General features: G+C 42.4%; 8 protein-coding genes across 8 annotated transcripts; 4 read left to right on the forward strand and 4 right to left on the reverse strand.

Moving 5' to 3' along the window:
- Positions 1 to 583: 583 nt before the first annotated feature.
- Bfra_011736 (putative legume-like lectin family protein) lies at positions 584 to 2058 on the reverse strand (the record flags this gene model as incomplete). The annotated part of the gene is made up of 3 exons (XM_037342062.1): positions 1947 to 2058; positions 1572 to 1884; positions 584 to 1519 (listed from the first exon to the last, which is right to left on the reverse strand). Exons 1-3 carry the CDS (start codon positions 2045 to 2047, stop codon positions 584 to 586), a joined length of 1350 nt encoding a protein of 449 aa, XP_037188142.1. The 5' UTR covers positions 2048 to 2058.
- Positions 2059 to 3429: 1371 nt separating this feature from the next.
- On the forward strand, positions 3430 to 5144 carry Bfra_011737 (putative glycosyltransferase family 57 protein; the record flags this gene model as incomplete). The annotated part of the gene is made up of 4 exons (XM_037342063.1): positions 3430 to 3506; positions 3588 to 3860; positions 3908 to 4413; positions 4486 to 5144. 4 exons carry the CDS (start codon positions 3430 to 3432, stop codon positions 5142 to 5144), a joined length of 1515 nt encoding a protein of 504 aa, XP_037188143.1.
- A 2251-nt stretch (positions 5145 to 7395) lies between these two features.
- Bfra_011738 (putative chromatin assembly protein) lies at positions 7396 to 10912 on the forward strand (the record flags this gene model as incomplete). The annotated part of the gene is made up of 6 exons (XM_037342064.1): positions 7396 to 7461; positions 7524 to 7582; positions 7645 to 7663; positions 7718 to 7783; positions 7845 to 9751; positions 9799 to 10912. Coding segments are annotated over 6 exons (3231 nt in total), but the record flags the coding sequence as incomplete, so codon positions are not given.
- A 2350-nt stretch (positions 10913 to 13262) lies between these two features.
- On the forward strand, positions 13263 to 13969 carry Bfra_011739 (uncharacterized protein; the record flags this gene model as incomplete). The annotated part of the gene is made up of 4 exons (XM_037342065.1): positions 13263 to 13470; positions 13494 to 13523; positions 13590 to 13792; positions 13826 to 13969. 4 exons carry the CDS (start codon positions 13263 to 13265, stop codon positions 13967 to 13969), a joined length of 585 nt encoding a protein of 194 aa, XP_037188145.1.
- An 85-nt stretch (positions 13970 to 14054) lies between these two features.
- Bfra_011740 (uncharacterized protein) lies at positions 14055 to 14485 on the forward strand (the record flags this gene model as incomplete). The annotated part of the gene is made up of 2 exons (XM_037342066.1): positions 14055 to 14349; positions 14379 to 14485. The coding sequence occupies 2 exons, from the start codon at positions 14055 to 14057 to the stop codon at positions 14483 to 14485; spliced, it is 402 nt and encodes a 133-aa protein (XP_037188146.1).
- Positions 14486 to 14771: 286 nt separating this feature from the next.
- Bfra_011741 (putative fungal specific transcription protein) lies at positions 14772 to 17518 on the reverse strand (the record flags this gene model as incomplete). Its single annotated transcript, XM_037342067.1, has 10 exons — positions 14772 to 14870; positions 14941 to 15247; positions 15323 to 15825; positions 15885 to 16091; positions 16152 to 16453; positions 16503 to 16697; positions 16746 to 16764; positions 16832 to 17299; positions 17359 to 17390; positions 17440 to 17518. The coding sequence occupies 10 exons, from the start codon at positions 17516 to 17518 to the stop codon at positions 14772 to 14774; spliced, it is 2211 nt and encodes a 736-aa protein (XP_037188147.1).
- Positions 17519 to 18317: 799 nt separating this feature from the next.
- On the reverse strand, positions 18318 to 19404 carry Bfra_011742 (putative hscarg dehydrogenase protein; the record flags this gene model as incomplete). Its single annotated transcript, XM_037342068.1, has 3 exons — positions 18318 to 18740; positions 18808 to 19137; positions 19201 to 19404. The coding sequence occupies 3 exons, from the start codon at positions 19402 to 19404 to the stop codon at positions 18318 to 18320; spliced, it is 957 nt and encodes a 318-aa protein (XP_037188148.1).
- Positions 19405 to 21399: 1995 nt separating this feature from the next.
- Positions 21400 to 21995, reverse strand: Bfra_011743 (putative neutrophil cytosol factor 2 protein; the record flags this gene model as incomplete). The annotated part of the gene is made up of 2 exons (XM_037342069.1): positions 21400 to 21822; positions 21885 to 21995. The coding sequence occupies 2 exons, from the start codon at positions 21993 to 21995 to the stop codon at positions 21400 to 21402; spliced, it is 534 nt and encodes a 177-aa protein (XP_037188149.1).
- Between the last annotated feature and the right edge of the window lie 2941 nt (positions 21996 to 24936).

A 24936-nucleotide genomic window follows, 5' to 3' on the forward strand; every position in this document is an offset into this window, starting at 1 on the left:
CCCTTCCCCTATCCAGCAGACCAAAAACCGAGCAAACAAATAAACAAACCAGTATCTCGACCAAGAAAATTTCACAACCTTAACCCAACAACCCACCAACCCACCAACAAACCAACAAACCAACCAATCAATTAGTCAATTAATTACGCATAAAGCACGAATAACTCGTTCATTCATTCACAGGATAGTATAGCATAGTACAGGACAATTAGCCCACAGATTGACAAATTAATAAAAAGATCAGAGATATGAATGTGAATTTAAAGGTAATATAATATGAATGAATGAATGAATGAATGAATGAAAGATAGATTGAAAGAGATATATATACCTGCGAAACGTAGATACGAGAAATGATACAAATCCCAGTGTGGTCGCGTATAGTGTGTAAATACTGAAACATGATATTCTTTCGTTCGTTCTTTCTTTCTACACTACTTCCAATCCCTTGCACTACATACTCCCCTCCCCATCTCCTTTCCATTCAGATTGACTCTGCAATTCTGCCCCAGAAACTATCAGTCCTTATACTATAATATACAATTCCCTAGCCCTCCTCTTCCATCATCCATCATCTTAAACCTCACAAATATTTCTTATGTCCCCCATTCTTCCTCTTCTTATACAACACATAAGCGACAATTAATCCGATCTGACTGCCCACTACCACGAATGCCAATCCCGCATATCCGATCCCCGATCTATGGTTTTTCAATCCTTCTCCCACCGTTCCAAGTACGCTACCATGACTTTCCGCCACTCTCTGTTTCAAACTTAATACATGCGCATCTAATGCTTCATGTAATTCCTTTTTGGTGCTCTTGACATCACTGGCTACATCTCTCAGATTTCTTTCCAGACCAGAAACTGAATCGAGCTTTGAGAGAGAGGATTCGAGTCTAGAGATTGTGGAGGAGAGAGTATTGAGATTTCCATTAAGAGCTTCAAGACGAGAAATGGAGTTTGCTTGGTATTGAGAGAAATCGCGGTTGAGAGCTGTGATATGTTTCATCATTGCTTGAAGACGATTGTGGAGGTCTGCGAATTGCGCATCGGAGGATTTGTAGTCTGATGCGGGGGTTTCGCCAGGTGTATCCATGGTAAGTCCTTCTTGATTTTGTTGTTGGCCATGTTGGTTTTGTTGTTGTTGAGGTGGATTATTGGCAGCTTGGAATTGTTGTTGATTTTGATTCCCTGGATTTTGAATTTGATCATCAGGAGTGTGGGAATCGGTTGTAACGACGAATTTAAAGATTTCAAAGGAATCTGGATTTTCTGCAGAAGCGGCAGTAACTCCAAAGACATAACCTAAGGGGAGCTTGATCTTATCGGATTGGAAACACAAGGCACCGTCAACCTCGACTTTGAAGTTATCGGCAGTTTGGCGGATATGAATTTTGGATGGGATACCTCGGTTTCGGTAGGAATAGGGGCAATGGCCAAATGCGAGGGAATCGACAGAATGATGAGAAGAGTATTCAGTTGTACCGTCGTTCAGGAACCCACGAATATAACCACCCTAAATGGTATTAATATTTTGTGCAAGGTAGATCGCAGATACAGAAACCTACAGATCCAGCATATTGGTCAACAACCAAAGCTAATCCATCAAACTTTCCAACCGTGTATATGCTTGATACTTTAATATCCTCATTCTTAGCATACCAGATATTCAAATTACCACCTGCTCTCTCCGGACCAGTAGCACGAAATTCGATATCTGCTGCCCATTGTGAATGTTGTAACTTCTTTTCCGTCCATACAGCTCCTCTTTGATTTCCTGGAGCAGGTGGTGTAAGAACGATGCGATTGCTGAGGATGTCTGGATAGTTTGGCTGTCCTATCATATGAAAATTGGGGATGGCGCGACCATTTGGAGAGATCCTATAATGGTTAATACATATTATCTTGGGTACAAGTAAATTGAATTCTTGACATAAACTTACTTTCCATCATGGCCGAAACTTAAATCGTTATTAAGATACGTAGCTTGGGTATATGCAACGAATGCGGCGACTGAAGTAAGGGATGCTTTGAAGAAATACATTGTGTTTATACTCGAGAGCTTTCCTTGATTCTTAATTCTTGATAAGTTATTCTTAAGTTATTCTTTTGTAACCACCCAGAATAAGAATAAGAATAAGAACTGCCAGCGTCCTTGAAGAAAATTTCCTCAATTCCAGGAGGAAGATTCAAATGTTCATGAAGAGGACAGACAATGAGTGAATGAGTGTGATTAAAAGGGTTTAAATCCTTACTGTATGTAACCTTCCGAATATCTGTGTTTAATATCGATGTAGACACTTGGCAGGATTAATCGATCAATGGCTCGCTCGTACTCCGTTCCGTACCCCCAGGCCACTTTCGTCCGGGACAATTTTGCGGAATTTGCGGTTGGAATTTTGATTTTGAACTTTGAAGGAACTATTTTCGATGTGGGATACCATCTAGAAGAAGAAGATACACACAGCTTAATCCTCTTTTCGGCTTCGGTTCAACTTGAAGACAGATTGCAATGTATTTTGAACTATATTGGTTACACAATAAATTCCCACCAGAGTGAGAAGCAGATTGCGAACGGGTTTCCCCAATGATTGAATGGAAGGGCCAATTTCTATGGTGAATTTATGATTGATGATGTGTCGTATAGCTATTTCGGACGGTACAAAAGCTGGATCCATGTTGTTGCGACGGGAAGTTGGGTATATATATGGGAGGAGCACGGAGGGAGTATTGGAAGAAAGTCTTCTGTGAATGGATGGAAGCTTTCTCGCCTTCTATGGATTGTTTCTGTTTCTGTTTCTGTTTCTGTCTGGGTCACCTTGGAACTTTTGGATGTCTCTGGTGTCTCTGGGTTTCTGGTGTTTCTGATGTTTCTGGTGTTTCTACAATCCTTGTTGGTGGCCTGTTTCGAATGAGTTTTTGGTGTCAAAATGGAACCGGGGAAGAGCTTTGGGATTTCGGGATTTTCTCCATGTAGACAGAAAAAGCGGTACACACTCGAGACATCACTCACACCACACTCACTCCATGCACACGTGGAAAACATTGATGATTGGAGATCAAATTCCAGCACCAATACAAACCACAAAGTATGTAAGATATATAGTGTTTTGCATACATCAATAGCTCTGAAATACGTTTATCTCAATGTGAACTAAATATCTCAACTTTCTGATTTGCTATCGAATATTGAAGAGAGCATACCCAGGTGTCGGAGATCTGATGACAGAAAGAAATTCATCCCCAGCTACCACCAGTACAAGTATGAATGTCGGCATTTAGAAATTCCGTCATGTAGTGGAACTAAGATGTCACTTCATATTTATTTACTTTGAGACCACAATTCCATTTCATCCATTGGAATTGACTTCCCTTTCACACAAAAGCAATTTCAAACAATCTCATCTTCATATGGGGTATGACTAGATGGCAGAATTATATCCTTCAATTGCACAATGTGCAGTTGTAGCTACGGCTTTCAAGATATTGTTGTTTCCTGCATAGTGAGTTCTCTCCATCCTCCCCTCCACAAATGGACTTCCGCCCAGTCTTCAATTGAGCTAGGGTACTGATTGATATCGCAGCAAGTCTACAGACTTTGAAGTTCATAGAAATTGGCTCGCGATTACGAATAGTTTGCCATTGAACGAATGGTACATCGAAAAGACTTCAGAATGGACTCTCGATTACCCACCCTTCTTCGCATATTTCGAATTATTCCTATCAAAGTTCGCAGAATGGATTGACCCGTTGATGTTGGTGGTGAAGAATCTGGAGTATGACAGCTGGCAAACCATTTATTTTCAACGCGCAAGTGTTATTGCAACAGAATTAGTTTTGGTATATGCGCTTCACCTGTAAGTGATGTTGATCCTTCCCTTATCTCAATATTGACAGCTTCAAGCTTCGTGAAAACCGCCCCCTCCAGTTTAAAACGTCCTTCACAAGCAGCGGCTCTTTCGATTCTACTCTCGCCAGGTTTACTCATTATCGATCATATCCACTTCCAGTATAATGGTTTTATGTACGGTCTCCTCATATTGTCCTTAGTCATGGCTAGAAATGAGGGGACCAAGCTAGCAAGTGGTATACTCTTCGCAATATTGCTTTGTCTCAAACATATTTACCTGTATCTTGCGCCAGCATATTTCGTCTTTCTGTTATCCGGATACTGTCTTGGGCCTAAGTTTGGACCTAAGCGTCCGTTCGATATAAAATTTGGAAATGCTATTAAATTGGCAGTTGGTATTGTAGCAGTGTTTGGAGCTGCATTTGGACCGTTTGTATATTTTGGTCAAATGCCTCAAATCATCAGCAGACTATTTCCATTCGGAAGAGGTCTATGTCATGCTTATTGGGCTCCAAATATCTGGGCTATGTACTCTTTCACGGATCGAGTGTTAATTTCCAGTAAGTCTTTCTTCGCCCAGACATGATCTCAAGCTACTCGAACTTCGTATTTCGATACTAACACGAGTACAGTTGCCCCAAAACTCGGCCTCGCTGTTGATCAAACGGCTGTCAATAGTGTGACCCGTGGTCTCGTTGGGAACACGTCCTTCGCCGTATTACCCGAAGTTACCAAAAGCATGACTTTCGCTTTGACAGCCATTTTCGATTTCATTCCACTGTTCAAGCTTTACAAAAGCCCTACATGGGACAATTTTATCGGAGGTGTAACCCTCTGTGCTTACTCTTCATTTCTTTTCAGCTGGCACGTTCACGAAAAAGCAATTCTCCTGGTCATTATACCGTTTAGCCTGATTGCCTTAAAGGATCGTCGATTCCTTGGAGCATTTCGTCCATTGGCTGTGGCTGGTCATGTTTCCTTGTTCCCTTTGCTTTTCACGGCCGCGGAATTCCCAACGAAAATTGTGTACACGATTTTCTGGCTTATCTTGTTTCTCCTTGCATTTGACCGCTTAGCGCCAGCGTCAAAATCTAGAATCTTCTTGCTAGATAGATTTAGCACACTCTACATTGCGGTTAGCATACCGTTGATACTATATTGTTCGCTGCTACATCAAATCGTCTTTGGTAATAAACTGGAATTCTTGCCGTTGATGTTCACGAGCTCATACTCTGCAATTGGAGTTGCGGGAAGCTGGATTGGATTTTTGATTGTATATTTTGAGAGTTGAGATTAGTCAATGATACCCATTTTATTTCTGAGGAGTTTTGGACTTCATTAAAAGTGCAACAAGGGTCTAGAATGACATTTGTGAAGATGCTCTAAGTTGATGATTTCGCACAAGTGCCTAAGCGAAATTTAGAGAAAGGATTCGTGTTGTACGAATATTTGCGTTAGGAAAGTATGAAGTCGAGCTAGAAGATGGAAGGTGGGAGGAAGATTGAAGATGGCCAGAGAAGGGTATGGATCCCAATGAAGGTGTATTAGGATGGTGAGAATAACTGTGTAGGTGGGAGGAAGATTGATGGTACGGGAAGTTGGGGATGAGGTGTAAAGTGCTTGATATTGGGAAGGAGTCAGCTATTATACGTTTGGGGATATGTGGGATTGGAGATTTAGATCATTTTAGATACTGGTAGGCGTGAGTAATATAAGATCAGAATTAACTTTCAAAACAGCAATTTGCAAGTGAATTGGTTTGGGCAGGGGTGAATGTGCTGTGGTGAATGAGTGGGGGAGAGAGGAGGGATTTTGAAGTCAAGTTTTCTGTAATCTTGTAAGTATCTCAGACTGGAAATCTTGTAAGAGGGGGGAATAACAATCTAGGTATCCAATGATGCTCTTAATTGGGACTATATCTAATACAAGGTCCCCCAAAAGACGCTCTTATGGCAAGATTGAGGGAGTAGTAGAGATTGGAAAGAATTAGAAATGAACGTTAAAGTGTTTGGAATTGGAAGTGATCTAGCCATTTTCAATTCGAGATGTGATGCATTCAACTACCAGAACTGCAGTCTTTTCAAGGAAGAGATAACATCAATGCCAACGTTCAGAACCGTAATTTGCAGGGATATCAGCCCCCCTATTCATATGTATTATGCGATAATCATTTTTTCATAAGAAATTATCGTGATTTTCAATTGATTCGGTCTTCTCTCAAGGAAAATATTAGAATCATGCAAATCTGGTGTCCTTAGGGATTTGGTAGGGCATTCGAAGGACAAAGCTCGGGAGTTGAGGTTGGGTTGTTCCAAAAGCGTGGCCTGGCTTAGCGGATGCGCTAAGCCTTTTTAGTCAATTGCCAACGATGGCATCCGCCCGGATTTTCTTCTGGCAAAACTTTTGTGTGTTGTGAGACTTTTATGTAGAATGATCAGTCATGATTAATTTTTTAAAGAACTGTCAGCAACGACAACATCATCTAGAGTAACCATGACCAAGACTCCATCGGTATATCATGTAAAGGAACAATACAGCCGTTCTTTTCACCCCCCCTGAATCTAGAGAGAACCCTTGGGACGATATCAACAGACGACAACTCAACACGTTATACACCGGTACGGCTCAAACAAGTGAATATTGCCTTCAAGAACTCATAGAAAGTCAACAACAAAGAGGAAGCATTACATCCGAGCACTCTTAAGCACTTCCCGAGTCCTTGGCAGTTAGGTCGAAATTCGAGGAGCATTACATGAGAAATGCCTATTAGTTGGAAATATTTCCCCAAAAATCATATATTTGTGGTTACTGGGTCAAATGAAAAGATAAACTGATCAATGTACATTCATATAATAGATCTCATCTCTGGCTACATATTGAGCACAGGAAAGTTGTATAACCCATGAGGTTTGAAGAATTTATATCAATTAATAGAATTGAATACGGTTATGGGTCGCGAGTTCTCGAATTGGTCTCCGTCCTCACTAGTCCGTATCCATGTCATACACCCACGCTAAGCACAACCTCCCGACCTTTTCTTATGTTCTTCTTCTTTTCCCCAATCCACTTCTTCTTCCTCCTCTTGTCAACTCTTACAACGCGTAACAATCAACAAATTTCATCAACCATCAACTCTCCACACCCATTGTACAAGTTTGGAGGTTTTCTATATCACGTACCGAGACCCCTGGACGCGTCTTGAGCTACATCTGTAAGTTTAGCTGCTGATATTGATATACTTCCACAAATACCACCCAAACTGTGGAAGGGTGATCACAATTGCCCTTTTCACACTACTCCACTCCACGTCACCGTTAGATCAAATCACCACCGAATTTTTAGGAGTTTCAACTCTTATATAAGTTTGGCGCAAAGCATGTCACTTGCCCTATGGAGGGGTATATCAGAAACTAACATTCTTTCTCTTCCCCCCTCAGGATTTTCTGCTTGGTCAATGACCTTTGACAACAACTAGATATAACAATGGTGAGATTCGCATCTCCATCCCTTCAAAGTTTATAAACATGACTAAATTTCCTTAGGTTCTCTTCAAGAGGAAGCCAGTACAATATGTACCTAAACCGCATGTCGAAAATGAAGACACAGAGGTACAAACTTAATTTACCCTAAAGATTTACTATCATGCCAGGATGGCTAATAACAGTCATAGGTCTGGGTAATTCCTGCTACTGGAGAGTATTTCTTGGAGTATGAACAATACTTAGGCCGGTAAGTTCTACATTTTTGCCCCTCACTAAAACCCCTCCGAGGACCCGCGCTAACAACAACAGAATGGATTTCTATAGACAGGTTCGAAACTTACCCAATAGTAGCTAGCTAGCAATATTTACTAATAATTTCTAGCATAAATTCATTTGCCAAATCTCTGGTCATTCTCAGTTAACATTCTTCGATGCACTCAAGAGTGAGGTACGGGAATTCTCAGAATCGCATCGTGTCAGTGAAGAGGAAAGGCTAACATATTATAAAGTTGGCAGGCGCACAAGAAGTCGAAGAGGCGTTCCCAAATCCATTGAAGCAACCAGTTCTAAGACGTGTACAATTCTCAACTATTTCCCGAATCGATACCTTGGTGGACGTTATTTTCGAAGAGTTCAGATCCGACTATTTCCCTGGCGAGGTTGTTACAGTTCATGTGATTACGGGCGATCGACTTACTGGCACCGTTAGAGAAAAGACGCACTTCGGAAGCAAAGTTCTGCCAGATGGCTCACTAAGCGCACCTTTCTCGAGATATTTCGTTAGTCTGGATGGTCGACCAAATGAAGAAGCAGTGGTCGATGACCAGCATATTACTCGTGATCGCAAGATATTCACGAAGCAAGTTCTGCGATCTTTTATCAAAAAAACCGTTACGAGAGAGGCATGGACCGGCGCGCCTTGGCTGGTGAAGCACGACGTGGCCGCCATTTATAATATCGACACCAGGATCCCTCCACATCTTCGATATGAGAGTAAAGCTGCAGAAAGAAAACATCATCAATCTCAGAAAAAAACGGGAGGGACTGATTTTGATAATATGATTGGTAGCTTTCATGGAGGAAATGGACCACAAGCTAGACTCCCGGAGTTGAAGCCAGCACCCAAAAGCCATAAAAGCAAGCAGCAACAATCCCAACTAGCAAAGGGTAAGCAGCAGCCATTTTTAGAGCAAGCTCCTTTGAATTTCATCCCCGCACATTTCCCTCCCCATCAATTCTACCCCCAACCCCACCCCAATTACAATCCACCACAAATTCCATTCAATTCTCACCCTCCTCCTCATCCTTCTCATCCCCACCCCAATTATAATCCCCCTCCTCAAATTCCATTCAATCATCATCCTCAAGCTCCTCCCTTCATGTCTCACACCTTTCAAGTCAATGGACAATCACAACAAGCGGGACCCCACTTCCAGAATTTTCACAATTCTAGCTTTGCGCTTGCGCCTCTTGCTTCGCTTCCTCCGGCTCCTCCTCCACCACCTCCTATCAAATACCCAATTGAGGATTTGGAAGTTCCTCCCCGAGTTGATGGACCGAAACGACCCGATATCAAATACTTTTCGCAGGATAATCCAATGATGATAGGAAAACCAAAGGCCGAGGGTAATGGCATTCACATGTCATCGATCGGCCAGTTGTTGGAGACCTGGGACACCTTGAATGTTTACTGTCAAATCTTCAAATTGGACTCGTTCACTTTTGACGACTTCGTCGAAGCCTTACAATTTACATCTGAAGACGTAGACTGCGAACTGTTCGTCGAAATTCATTGTGCTGTTTTGAAGATCTTGGTTAATTCGGAAGCCGATGATGGAAAGCTACAAATTCAGTTACCGGAAATAGAGGAGTCAGACGACGAAGAAGAATCTAATGGTGAGGCCAGCGTTGCGCCATCGCCTACACCAGAACCAGAGCCAAAACCTAGAGGACGTGCTACTAGAAGTAGTCTCGCAAAAGCTGAGGCAGAAGCTTTACAAAGAGCCGCCGAACAACCTCCCGAAGAGCCCGCTGGACCAGTCAACACTCATCGCGCAGCGGAGATGGAAGATAGTCTTGAATGGATCGAGAAGCTAAGAAAACGTGATTTCAAGAATGGTGGCTGGGAAGCTATCATGGTCGGCCTCCTGTATCAACTTTCGAAAGATGAGAGGCATTTTGCCGCTTGTGAAGCACTCCTTGTTGAGCTCGCCCCCCTCGATTCGGAGCCAACACAGGAAACTGCTCGCTTACAGTACGCTAAACTCGACGTCAATCTTCGTATCAAGGCACTCCAGATTATTTGCATGCTTACTATGGAGACTAAAGCAATTCGTGGTTACATGGAAGAGAGTAGTGAACATATGACGGAGCTCCGAAAAGAAAAGATAAAGTATCAGCGTGATAAGAAGGATGCGTAAGTTATTCAATATCATTTTTGGGAGAAGTTACTAACCGTATTAGTCATGATGCCCTCAAGAAGCTCAACGAAACGCGCAAAGCACTTGAACCACCACCTGAGCCAAGTCCTGCACCAGCTGCAGAGAAGCCTGCAGAGAAAGAAGCTTCAGTCAGTGTTAACGGAGATGTAACTATGGTCGACGCTGAGGATGAGGTTCAGGACTCTCACGGTGATGAAATTATGGACTCGGATGGAGACGCTCCTCCAACTCGATCATTACGCCGTGGATTGGATCGAGCAGCAGAGCGAAAGCGTAAGCGTGAGGCCGAACAGGAGAAGAAAGCAAAAGCAGAAGCTGAACCTAAGGCTCCTAAACAATCCAAGGCCCTCACAAAAGTCCTCAAAGACATTCAGAAATTGCATGATGAGATTAAGCATTGCGAGGAAGAAATTGCAATTCTTGATAATGACCTTCGAGAAGCTGATTGCCCTCGTACTCGCGTACTTGGTAAGGATCGATTCTGGAATCGCTATTATTGGTTTGAGCGCAATGGTATGCCATATAGTGGTCTTCCTACCAGCTCTACTGCTGGTGCTGGATATGCCAACGGCTGTATCTGGATTCAAGGACCAGATGATCTTGAGCGTGAAGGTTACATCGAAATGCGACCTGAGTGGCAAGATGAGTATCGTTATAAATTCAATCTGACTGTACCGGAAAGAAAGGTTATGGAGGAAGGCAATACTCATGTATTCAATTCTCGTGAGTGGGGATACTATGACGATCCTGAGTCAGTTGAGGGCTTACTCAATTGGCTTGATGCCCGTGGAAATAATGAGTTGAAACTTCGAAAAGAACTCCAACTTTACAAGGACAAGATCACCACTCACATGGAAAAGCGCAAGGAATACCTCAACCCTAGCGATGAAAAGAGTATCGATTCTAGTCACAAGCGAATGTCGACTCGTGGAAAACAACAACCTCATGTTGATCACACAGCTCATCGATGCTTATCCTGGCACAACAATACGGCAATTGAAGAATTGGGTCATTTGCATTCGGATCAACCACGAAATCGTAAGCAAACTAAGAAAGCGGCTCCTATTTTACCACCGGCAGTTGAGGAAGAGAGACAAACTAGAAGCGAAGTGGCGAAGAGACAAAGAAAGCGTTGAATAATAAGTGTTTTACAGTTTTGATGATGTTAGATTACGAGCGCTCGCAAAATCTACTGCTACATTTTGTTCATGGCTATTTCACATAGAAAACCTTGAGTGCGCATGGAGTTCATTGGTTCTATGTATTTGAATTTGGCTTTGGGGGGAGTTTATGGATGGGGTTGTGGTCTTCAAAAACATATTTGAAGTTGGGAAATAAGGAAATCTCAAAAATTACGGAAGTGCGTGCATATATGGTATTTTACAAAATGGATTGGCTTGTATCTAGATAGTGTGTGGTAAGGAAAGCATTGCTTGCGTTGCATTTGGATGGTGTTGGGGGGCTGTATTTTGATGGTTAGTTAGCACTGAGAGGGGCAAGGAAGAGAGGAGAGATTGGAGGTGTGTTTGTATGGAATATCATGTGCTTCAGGAGGGAGTGAGTGAAGGCAGAAGAAAGTAGTAGTATAGTGAGTGATGCGAATACCCAAAATACATATGAATTTTTTGTGTAAAGGGTCTTTTTTCTGTAAAATGCTTGTGTGTGTGTGTGTGTGTGTAATCAGATACATAATAGGGGAATAGAGAAATGAAGGCGAGCCTCTTGGGGTATGATGGGGTTCATAAGTAGCTAGGAAGAATTATACGTAAAACGGAGGGAACGAGGCGATGGTAAAACATACCCGAATAGTCGAAAGCTACATACTCGAGAGTATAGATAGATAGAGTTAAAGGAGAAGAGCATCGGTAGTGCGGTATCACAACTTAACTTACAAGCCCGATTCAAGAATTTCATTTTAAATCATACTACGCTATGATGAGAGAGATCGCGAGAAGATTGGGAAGTATAATGATGATTTTGTCATAGATTTGAACCGATTCATAACAAAAATAGATGATCCTTATGATAAAGTACAATCTTTTATGTTTTACTCGTACAGCACTGGTGAGTTGAGATCTAAATTTTTCGTAAACGGCTATAAGTATCTACAAGAACCTCGGAGATAGGTTAGTTGTGTGACCTTCAAATAAGTTCTATTCAGAGCTGTAGCTATATCAAAAGGAGTCAGGATATGTCTTATGTTTAGCTTATAAAGGGGTTTTATAGAAACCACAACGCCAGGATAGATTGGCCGATTGTGAATATGCGGAGTAGGGATCTACAAAATTGGCGCATTCGACACCGAGTGCAATGTTGGAGACACGCGGGGGACTGTATCGGGATCGAGGTGTTTGCATGATGAGAATGCGTGGAAGCTTATAGAATGCAACTTTCCTCGTGATTCGTGTCAAGCTGCGATTGCTAAGTCGACAGAGAAGACATCCATTTCTCGGAATGGTATTCAATCTCACCATGTCGATGGTATAAGTCAAAGTATATGTCGAGATCCACAACAAAGTTCAATTGGCCTTTGTCCTTCTCGTTACTGTACAACCCTAGCTCTCTTGACTGTATTCTCGATACTGCTGGCGACAAGAAGTTTGTCCAGTCTCATCTGGCCCCGTGGCACATATTGCCCAATTGCAAAAATGCTTTATCATGGTAATATACTTGTTTGTTTGTTTGGCGGTGGTGCACATCGCGTAAGCATGAAATGGGAGAAATCAAGCACGCTTTCTGCATCACAAAATGAAGGATATGCAGTTATTGTCTAGGTTTGAACCGATTTATGATGAATTGGAGCGATTTGTATCAACGAATTTGCAGTTCACTATGAACCTTAGTGTAGACGATTGGATACTGCAAGCACTCAAACTGCATACAGATGGGTATAAGAGGCTTGGAAGTAAATGAAAGTGGATTGGTAGCGTGGTATGCTTGATATTTTTGCTGGGACATGGTTCGAAGTTATGGTTATTTCTACGATGGAAATGTTTGCTGGAGCCAATTTGACACCTTGGAAAGCTGAAGAGTCGCAGGTTGGGATGTGCGATGGAACGATCAGAGAATGCAGAAAATTGCAAAGAGGATATTGTGGTAGGTGGGGCGAAAAGGTGTTTGAGCTTTGTGCTTCTAAATCTCTCGATCCTGCGTGTTTTTGTCTGCGCTGCTTATCATGGCAGTTTGACTTGCTTGTACTTTTCAGAGAGCGCAGAATAGCAGAGATTATCTATCACATTTTGTACTTTCAGTACGATATGATTTCTTTGGAACTCATTTATTATACCTATGCATCCACCGCTCCGCGTTACAAGAGAGAAAACAGCCAGGAACATAGTTCCTCCCGGAGGGACAGCATATTGTGCGAAATCAAGCATTATTTGACGATACTTAGAGAACAAATGATGCTGGTTCAGGCTTAGGACCTCGATGTATGCATGGTCAAACTAAGACTTTGATATATATGGATGTATATTCCGGCCGATAATGGCCAATGTTCTCTGGACAGAGAATAGTGACAAAGAAAATGCTAACAACGATGAATATGGAGTCGATCTTCCTCCACGATATAGCATATTGCAAGCCAATATAGGAGAAAACTCGAGCCCGAAGAATAAAGTTTGGAATGGTATGATAGCTTTGCCAACAATATATAATGATGACTCTTCGTCAGTTGAGACAGTCCTTGATCCTCGTTTGTACCTGGAGCTTTAATAGAAGGATTACAACGTGGTCATGATGCTCAACGTATATATGTATTCGACTACGATGATAAGACAATCTCATAACTATGTATAAATATTTTGGTGGCAGGAGACGATAAACAAAATCCAGATAAGCAAGAGAATGTCTCAACGGATGGCTCCCTTTCTCCTCTTTTGGGCTATTCGATCGAGCTATCACATCATTTGACTACTTGCAATCGAGACCAAAGCGATTCCGGTTATAGTGACTTTGAGGAGCTTGAGAATGGATCTTTGTTATACTTCCTCCCCCAGCAACAAGGAGATATGACCGTAAGATCAATGAAGAGAAAAGACAATAAATAGCAAGGATGTAGAGAGCAGCAAAATATTTTCGAAACCGGCATTGAGAGGGGTGATAATACAGAACCTAGAAAATGGCGAAAGCTTATTTCACTGCCTATCAACCACACTTTGTTTCAACGTGATAATATATGTCATCATCTTTGATTGCATCGCATGGCATCGCATGGCATGACATCGCTAGTCTATTCTAATTGACTCCTTTATACAAAGCCCTATTAAGCATTCACTAATGCCCAATTATAACAATCGCTGTTATTCACTACAATGCTTTCCGAGTTCTGTATATGCGGAGCCGGCGATAGTCGAGTATCAAGAGTGGCCCTTCCAGTGCTTCCTTAAGGGCACCAGCATCGGGAATGTGACAATATATAACTTTGAGTTTCAATTGCGGTATATTCAGGACTGCTTCATTTCCCCGCTTGTTAGAAAGAAGCATTGGGCACTTGTGCATTCTCGTCTCCAAGCACCAAGATACATTCCAAGATATGACCGGCAAGGATACGTGCTAAAGGCAGATGCGTTCGGTGAAAGGCAGATGAATCCGAGACGATAGTGAGGATGAAGAAGAACAGCTGCTTCTGGGAGGAATCTCAAGTTGCTCTTCCGTACAGAACGCAGACGGCGATCCAGATGCAATATTCAACGAAGCTCAAAATGTGAAATTGGAAAATCATACATCAATCTCCTTAAATTTTTCGTCATACCCACCATGTTAAGAGACCTGTTAGAAGTAAGTTAAACATGTATTTCTCCTTCTTGCTTGTTTCCTAGGATTTAAAGTTTAAGTATTAGAATCGATATAATTTTCACTGCTATTGTGAAACAAAGGTTAAGCAAATATTTAAACAAGACTAGTAATTTAGTCGATATGGTTAATCATTATATTTAAAAATGATTTCTATTATGTTCTAATTTATAGATCACAGATACAATGCTTGATCCATTGTTAGTCGAACGTGAAGGCAGCGAGATTTTCGTCATTGAGAGATGGAAAGATTGTACCCCAATTATCCGAAAATAATTCCAACATATTTTCACCAGGTGACTGCATTTCATGTTGCTTAGCTTCTAGTCGGTCATGTGTGAAAATTGTTTGCATGGCAATTGAGACTTACATAGTTGTTCCCTAAATCATGTGGAACCGAGGACTGCGCAACCGAAGGCGCCAAGACGTCTGTCCCTAATAAAGAGCCTGGAGATGCTGCTGAGTTCTTGACAGATTCGATAGTTGAACGGGCCAATCGCGCAATTTCCCGGACGAAAGGCAAAGCAGTGTCTGGAGATGCTAACTCCAAGCGGCTGAAGTGACCAGTGCAGATGTCTAGCAGGGCCACATCAGACGATGCTGTTGGGAGAGCAGGGCATTTCAGAATATAGATAAATATATTGATAGCGCTCACGAGAGGAAAATAGAATGCCAGCCTACACATATTTTAATATAAGGCGTTTCAACATATTCAACAGCCAGCTGAACGTGAATTGTGCTGAAAGACATACCATATAGGTGTCGATGCATCGACATGAATTGCGTCGGTATCCAGTATTATTCCCCTGGCTGCATTGACAACAGCATGTGAACTTATCGAAATGCGATTTCGCAGTGCCGAAGACTGACCAGAACCAAACAGAGAGCTGTTCCAGGGGTGCGTGAGAATTGAATGAATTGCCATGATACTGCCATAGTAAGCATAGCGAAGATACATGACATGGTACATATTGATGTATTCTGGGCGTTTTCCATGTCTTGTAGTGGGTGAATCTGGCTGTAAGAATTGTGGCAGAGTGTCCCGCCATTCTTGGAGCTCTTTGTTGAGTTCTTGAATCACTTCCAGAGTTTTCGAGTGTGTTTGACGGAATGCCTTTCCACTTGCCAGTTGCTTTGCGATTCGAGAAGAGATTTGAGCATGCTGTACCATGTAAATGAAAGGATCAATGTGCGGGGTATTGTTAGCAAGCTGGATGTTTGGAAAGGGGCAACTAATGTCGTCGTCGTCAATGATCTACACCAATTATTAAGTTTTCGGTTCTGAAAGCGCTAGTTCACCAACGATAGACTCACCGATGGTCGGCCTGATCTGTAGCTTATATGCTTCTCGAGGATATAGAGGGTCCAAAACAGTCTAACTCGATGCTGTTGTTTAGCTAGTGGTAGATTCCAAGATTGTGCAGGTTGCCTGTGGAGACCTTTCGCCTGAGCTAACCGCGTTGCACAGGAAACAAGCATGTACCCAAGAGAAGGGCTAGCAAGGCCTTCAGCAAAGAATCCCTGTCAATGAAAAAGTTGTCAGATCAAAGACGAACTGCCGGTGGCATGGAAAAATCGAACCATTGCTATCAATGCTTGCACTGCCATAAGACCCGTGCTTCCATATAAAAGCTCAGTATGGACATCCAAGGCCTTTTCAAAGTATCGCCAAGCTTGCCCCTGAATTTCGCCAGACATATCTGAGTATGGCATATTAGATGAGCTGAGCCTGTAACCAGAAGCATACACTGTGTTTCGCAGAGCATACCAAGCTGGGTCATCATCAGCTACATCATTTTGAGCGAAGTGATGGCGAAGACGTGCTTCAAAGTGCTCTTTAGACACCAGACCAAGGCTGGCGTCGAAAGAATAATCAAAATAGGCTATAAAATGGATCAGAACAAGAAGAGAGTCACGTAACATGTATCAGACCTTGGCACCATTCCCATGCGACATTCTTATCAGGCTCAGCAATGGTTTCATGGCGAGGATTGCGTCGCATCTTTAGTCGCGAGTCAATATTGAGCACAAGGGCCTTAGCGGTCTCGAAGAAACTCGGCTCTCCCGAAGTTTCTGAGACCCACGTAATTCCTGGGATCGAGCAGATTGACAAAAATGATGTGGGCCCTATAGAATGGTTAGGCTAGAAGAGAGAAAATATCAAAAGTCCGATACCATGATATTCCCATCCAACCTACTCAACACATTAATACCACGGATGGCTGGCGATGGAAGCTATGCTTCAGAGGTGGGTCACCTACCTCAGAACCTAAAAGATCGGCACATTCGACATGTTCGACATGAGGCGAGAGATTCTGAACCGTTTGAGGTGATGTATGGTAACTGAGAATCTGTGACGGTGCCAAGGAGGAGGACGGTGCAGACTGTTGCGTTATCTCTTGTGTCGTAAGAGAGCGGAGAGTTGGAATACTCTCTGGTGGTTCAAGTCCCATATCGTAATTCTGATCCGTATTTCTCACGGGGTCATGCGGCATAGCACCAGAGTTTCCCGATCTGGTGGCTTCTGCAGGATTTGAAAATTGAGACTGCTGCTCTCTATGGACGAAACTTATTGCATTTTGTTCACTGCTTGGAAGGCTTTCTCTGTTGGAAAGCTCAAGGAGAGACTCCATTCGTGCAAGTCGTTCTTCTAAGTCTTTCCTAGGCTTTTCGCGCTTCGATCCGACCCTTCGTTTCACAAATGGGAAGACACATTCTTTCCCGTGATCCTATCTGAACGGTTATTTTGAGAGTTCAATTTCAAGCATTCTATCTGGTGTTTTTTTACTATACAATTCCCACATGGATGAGTTCGACCGCCTAATGATAGCGTCAACCTTTTTGTCTATCTTCACACCTACGAACTTACATTTGATCTTTTTAAGCCGGCAGTATGTGCAAGTAAAGGCTCGCCTTCTTTCTTCGGGCTCCTCCTGGGGTTCATCCATGGCCAATTTTCGTTGAAACAAAAGAATAAGAGAAAAATCTGGGTGAATCTCCCTTCAGAAAGGCGCGGGGCCGGTGAGGGGGGAGAGGATGCGGATGTACGGATATATCAGCAGGAAGGTTAACAAGGTTATGTTAGTCAGAAAAGTCACCTGGACATGTACTAAGGCTATTTCACGTGCAAGCTGAGTAAGCAGATAAGGTCACATGCACCTTATTAGACCCTCTTCGTCAATGAAACGTTCATAGTATTGAGGTTATTGATCTTTATATTGATCGTTTTGATACTATTGATATTTTGGGCTGCTTATTAATGACCGAAAGTTTTCGACCAATCAGGGATCGGGAGGACGTTTATCCCCTACGGTGAACCTTCGAGAGGCTCCTGCCTCGAAATCAAGGCCTCAAGCCTGATTTTATTATGTAATCACAATGTGGTCTGAGGATGAGATAACGATTGACCGATTCTTCAGAAGACATCATTCATCGCAGCCTCAAGCCTCCGATCCATCTAAAGTATCATTCCATACAAATCCGACCGAAGACAGGGTTATCGTCGCCAACGGCTATTGCTGTGATATGTCATCACATAATGCCCTTTTTGTATTTCTTTCTTTCTTTCTTCCTCCCTCATGGACGCCTTCACCTCCAACTCAACTCGTCACTCCTTATTCACTAACACGTATTGGACAGAAGTTGATGGGTTTTGATTCTTCGCTAAGTCAGATGGCTATTTAGAACAGTAACGCGTATTGCCAATTGATATAGTTCAATGTTCTGGAAAATGTGGAATTTAAACGCTTAAATGGTAGTCCAGTCGATTCCAGCAAAGACTTCTTTCATACCAACCAAGTTGGTGATGCCCAAGTCCTCCTTCTTGATAATCGCATCCTCTGCAATCCAGCTTTTCTCGCGAGCGTAGTCCCAGAACTGCAGCATGAGTCCAACTTCACGGCCCCACTTGGGCCACAGGGCATCGTAGTGATCCAGGGAGATCGATGCATATTCGGCAGGGAGTCCAGAGACCTCAGACCAGAGTTTCACGATATCTTTCGCAGTGCGTGTCTCGGTCTCGGCAAGAACAGTTCTACCAGGTAGAGTAAGCTGAGGCTGTTGAAGAATGGCAAGAACGTAGATTCCGGTATTGATCACTGTCGCACCAAGGGTAGTGATTGGGGTGTCTTCAGCGATAGGCAACAGCTGGACGTGCTTGCCAGTGGTTTTCTACGTCAAATAGAACATTAGCCAAATTACATATCAATTGATGATGGAATGAGAACACTCGACTCACAAAAAGGGTAGGTGTGAACATGGGCATAAGAATATTTGTGGCATAGTAGGTGATGAAAAGGAAAGTCGTCTTAGCCAGCAATGCCTTGTTCTGGCGAATGTACTCATCGACCTTGGTCTTGCTTTCAAAGTGAGGCACAGAGCATTTTCCGTTGGAGATTCTCTGGTTGTCAGGGAGTGTGCTCCAGATATAGTGCTCAAGAGTGGTGGTCTTGGAAGCAGCATTTGCGCAGTTGATACCCTGAGTAGACTCAATAGTGACGGTCTCCTCGGCGTCTTTGGTAGCGAAGGGGGCGAAGAAGTCGGTGACAACGAAGATGGCATGAGAACCCTATTTCAATTAGTATATGGTAGTATTAGCTATTCGCCCCCATTGAGCTAAAAAACCACTTACCTCAAATGCTTTAACAAGGCTTGCCATATCGTTAGTGTCCGCAGCCACCATATCGACGCCCTGCGCAGTGAGGGCCTTGGCAGAGGCACTCTCAACATTGCGAGTGATACCGCGGACCTTGTAGTCGCCCGACTTCAAGGCGGTGGCAACTACAGAGCCACCTTGCGCCCCAGTAGCACCGACAACAGTGAGAATCTTGGACATGTTGAGATATAGGAAATGAAGGTTATCGAAGGGAAAAATTTAATACTATAAGAATCAATGGGATCAATGTGAATGGAATGCTAGACAACGATGCCGGACACACGCATTTTATATTCCATGAGTCGGCATGTGTTAAATATGTTGGATTACATCATGTCATACTGATTAATGGACAACCAGCTTCGACGACATTGGTAAATCCACAACTTCGAGATCCTACCATTGATGATGGTGTGCGCTAACCCTAATTTGTTCGGGACTCGGGACTATAAGGTTGATCATGTCCGAAATGCCGGACTCCACAGTTAGGTTTCGTGAGATGCATTTTCCGTCCATACTGTACTTTCTTTCTGTTTTCGCCACCTCTTTCCATAAATCATACTATCCCTAGACTGCTTGCGTCTGTAAATACTCATGCAAAATTTCAGTCGGAATGCCGAAGTGTAGACCGATCAACAAACTTGTTCATATGGTATTGCCTTAGAAATAATGAAACTATTCTTATGGGATCCTTCTTCGGCAGCCAGTAGTTTCTTGGCCACTTGGCCACTTGGCCATTGCTACAAAGAACGATACCTTGGTGGATATAATCTTTGAAATACCGGGCGAGATCTCTACACTCCAACCCAGTCATCCTCTTCACAAGCATTCCAATCGAGTACACGTTCTCGTGAGTCGGACATTTCGCATTCCATAATGACTTCAGTCTTGTGAAATCTTCTTACTTTAGATTTTCAGGGTTCTGGCACCTGCACGTTTAACACGACTTCTGTGGCAGAGACTTCAGAATATATCCCCGAAAGCTTCAACTTGATTAGTCCTCCAATGAGCGTTGCGTGAAAGCCAGAACCTTCACTATTTCTGTGGAGATTGACTGATGGAGTTTTCAGATACATTTACAACGCTTCCGGCTTACAAGGGCCGAAGCTGGTTGGCTATTTGCTATCTGGTATACATGCAGTTTCAGTTCACCTCGAAGGAAATTAAACCAGTCTGGGACTTGGAGCTAACAACTTCTCTCTTTGTAGTGCAAAATCTAGGGGCATGGAGACGATCTAAGATTTATATAAATTGGGGTTGGTTTACTAATATTCAATATAGGCCTTTTTCCTGGACAGTTATCTCGGTCCGCACTTGACGGACGGAATGGGGCAAGTGAAGTGATGAATCTGGGAGCTCCCTTGTGACCTGCATTTACTGATTTGTGCTCCTAAGGCTTGTAATTTTGGACGGTATAGATCATGAGCCCAACATCTCGTAGCAATATGGCTCAGATGGGCAGTAAGAGTCCTTGAAAGCTCCGCTACTCCACGGATTGATGGGAAGATAAATAAGTGTGATGTGTGTACAGGCATCTATTTATATTTGCAGTAATCTTAATCTATATAATTCAACCTTGGAAGCAGTTGTGTTCTCAAAAATTTTCAAGGCTTGTCTCTCTTGATCGGGAAGTGCTTAAAAGAGTGTATAATTGCTTGGTGGGATTATTGGCATTGATCAATACTTGCTAGCCGTAAATCTTCCAATATCAACAGTGGGTGCACAGATTCATGGGAGTATCTTCAAAAAAAAAAACTATCAAATTACACCAAAAGTCATCCTTTTCAGAAATTCATTAAAATTCTAGCTTTCAATGTCTCACATTGCAACTTGTATATATTATAAAAACTAAGTAAAAGTATTATACGTTTCAAGAACATCCTGATATTCTTCTTTATGGGGGGTTTCAATAAGCTTAGTTAGTAAAACCACACTACAATTTTAGAGAGAATTTTGTACTGTGGATTTCCAAAAGTCCATGCAACAACTACTACTGTATGCCTTCGAATATGACTTGGAATTTTGTGGTTCCTCCCGTCTAATGCGTCTTAACTTTATTCATCCCCACTTCTCGCTCAGAAAATGTTTTCCCGCTTCAACCAGCTTCATTTTCTCCACTACTTAGGTATGTATCGTATCAGCTTCCTCCGTGTCACTAAGTGACATACAGCACATCTAATGATACAATTCAGCCATCTCCTGAAAATTCCAGTATTTCCGCATATTCTCCGCCCCCAAAGCTCTAACCTCATCATCCAGATGTGCCCATAAAACTTCCCCAAAGCTCTCCATCAAAGCTTTCAGATGGGAAAGCTGGAGCTCGGTCTCGCCAGTGCGACACATCTTCACATATAGATGCATTTTGTCTAGTCCGTAATGAATCTCACGGTGCTGGCCGACAAGATCCTCGCGAAACTCTGGCATTCGCGCGGCTAGCTCGGGGAAAAAGTGCCGCTCTTCGATTGCATGGTGGAGGGTGAGTTGAGTACAGAAAGATTCGGCGAGGTTGAGGAATTCGTGGATGGATTGGTGGCTGGGGCGTTTGTTGTTGGTGCAGGCGCTGTAGATCTCGTTCCACATCCTGCGGAAATTGTTATGCTGAGGAGGAATTGTCAGTGTTATTCTGGGTGGACTGTGAGATTATCAAGTCAAGTCCTTACGAATAAATCCATGTGGTCTGCTAGTCTGTTATAAGCTTTAAATTCGGACGGGGTTAGCATAGGAGGCTGGGTTGATGTTTCCTCGACACCAGTTTGTTGACTCCCCACCATAATGTATTCGGTTGAAGATGGTGTGGTGTAGAGGAAAAAGTTTTTGCAGTATTTATATTGTAGCAGTGTAGGCGAGTGTGTATCGTATTATAGGTGATGGGCAAAGGCCAAGAATCCCTACTGATCGGTCATTTTTAAGGTAACAATCCGATAATTATCGCAATGCCAATCTAGAGTAAGAGTACCAAGAATTCTTAAGAAGGATCGAGAATCATCAGAAGGGGATGAATCAGCTTTGAGTTATTACAATAATGACTTTCCTTGGGACTATAGAGTAGACTGGAGGTGATTTAGCGACCTTTCCAAATTCGTTCGGACTCGGGATCACTATAATTAGCGAACCTAGGGATGAATACGTGTGTAAATTTGGAGCTGAATCCCAGAGACCCCGGGCGATTAGATACTTTGAATATATCAGAAATTTTACTTTTGCTTTTATTTGCAGAAGAACTTGAAGACAAAAAAAAAAAGAAAAAAGCTGCAAAGGTCCTTAAATGCTAAAAAGGGGTTAAATACCTGAGATATAGTATTTTCTAGCTAGTTAGAAACTAGAATTGCCCCTCATTTTAATACATACTTTCACTACCTTTCGATACGCGATGTAGTGCGTTATGTGGTTCCACGGAATTTACGTAGGATCAGTGTCCGCAGGTGAATATAGAAAACATCGAGGAATAGAGACTCGACTTCGCCAGATTTTGAAGTCATCTTGAACCAAACTCTCTGTCCTCTCAAATCGACCTCATTGACACATGTCATGAAAAAGCCATTGGGGCCCGACCGGTAGAAGAAAGCGAGAACAATTTATACTGCACTTGCATACTGTGATCCAGGTCATTGGTTCACATGCTGATATCCAGCCATTTGTTGTGGTCGCTGTTATAGCTAACCCCCCAAGAAAGAGTCTCTGGGCATAGCGATATAGAGGCTCTAGAACAAGTGGAAGATGAAGACGGAGACGTAGAACAATCAAACAGAGAATCTTCAGGAACCTATTTTGGCCAGGAGGCTGATTTGGAACACTAGAATGAAGAGACAATGATGGATGGTCGATGAAAGTAACAAGTGGCTTCTTTTCAAAAGCTGCAACAAGAAGGTCCAGAATTTCAAAGGAATTCTTTGGCTACCTGCAGATATATCCGTTGGTCTATCCAAAGGGTTTCATAATGCGCCAAAATGATATCACGACCTTACCGTGAAGCAAACTCCGCGCGACATCAGTCTTCATGGTGGATTCAGAGCAGCAAAAAAAAAGAATGAAGTCTTCCAAATCCTCATGATACAACAGCATTGACAATAGCCGCAGGCATCTATGGACAGATTCTACTACGGCATCACAGATCTATTTACTCAGCCCAGGGAAGATCTCGAAAAGAACGGCACCAAGGGCATGCTCAGAGGTTTTGGCAAAGGCGATGGTGGACTTTTTCTTTTTGAAACCCTCTGCAAATTGAATGTCAATTTTTTTCTCTCGAATTTCAGCCGTTCTGGCTGTCCAACTATCATCATCTAGCACTTTCATCATTATATCTCTCTACATTTTATTTTCCATTCAGAGATTTCATCAGAGGATAATTGATGCAATACGTTGCTGTAGAATACACAAGTTAACCTTGTTGGGTTACAATTGAACCCTGTTTCCCGAGGTCAGAATAACCTTACTAAGCGCTATTCCCCATTTATTCGGAGCTGGAGCTTTCCTCTCCGGGAAGCCGAGATGGGGCGCGCAACGCAATACATCAAAGCAAAAACAAATTAGGGGGAGAGATAGAATTGGTACTACGCCATTACACGATTTTAAAGAATTTTGCTCATAAGAAATCTAGTAAGAAGAATTGTCAATCTAGGTAGTGTATTACAATTATAGAGGTGTTTTATTAATTGGGATAAAAGGTAATAGAGAAAAGTGAAATGAGAAGGCTATAACATTATAAAAATTATAAACATCCGTACAATATAATACTACATTATAATCCTCATAACACCATCCAACCCTGACTTGCACTCTGCCAATAAAATCTCCATATTCATCCGTTACTATAATGAAGATATCTCCCTTCTCCCTACCCCATTTCCCTCACCCCGGATTTCGCATTCCGCATCCCGCAAGAGGCACTTCTCCCATTTATATTATCTGTGGATGTGTGGATTCGGAGATCTGAAACTTGAGAGATCTGGAAATCTGGGGATCGGGAGATGTAGATACTAAAATGGATGTGCGTGTGAAGTTGTATAAGTATAAGTATAGGTATAGGTATTACCATGACAATGACGCTCTCTCGAAAGAATCTTTTGCTTGTTTGATTTGGGTAGATGTTTAGATATCCAGAAATTGAGATGTTGAAATGGATTAAATACACGTTACCGCGGGGAAGACATTTCCCCGCAAAATCCATCTAGATATCTAGATATCCACATATTGAAATGGATGAGATGTGTTGCTGTAATAGAAGTTGCGTACTCAAGAGAAGATTCGAGATGGAAAGGTAGTCAAAGGAGCAGTGAGAAGGGTAGTGAGAAATGCCGTGAACGATGTCGTGAACAGAGTTGTAAAAAGAGCATTGAATGGCGCATTGAGTGGAGCCGCGGACAAAACAGTGAAAAGAGCAGTGAACAGATTATTGAGCAGAGCATTCATTATTCATATAAGTGCTTCGATGCGATCTATACCAAATAAAATTAACGAAGTTCGTAATAGAATAGAATTGAATTAAATCGCTTAAGATATTACAACATGCTCTCCCACTCCAACGTCCAAACGCACAATCACCAATTGTGATATCAAGATTTAATTCCAAAACTTTTGGTAACTTTTTTGAAACCTTTCTATTTTCTCCCTTTATTTACTGATAGTTTCGTCATTCGAAACTCGACTGTTAACTCGATAAATCCAAATCCTGCGGGTTCTCTCGAGTTCTCGATACCTCTAAAATCCGCAACA

Source organism: Botrytis fragariae (genome assembly GCF_013461495.1).
Source record: "Botrytis fragariae strain BVB16 chromosome Unknown tig00000251, whole genome shotgun sequence".
Classification (NCBI taxonomy): domain Eukaryota; kingdom Fungi; phylum Ascomycota; class Leotiomycetes; order Helotiales; family Sclerotiniaceae; genus Botrytis; species Botrytis fragariae.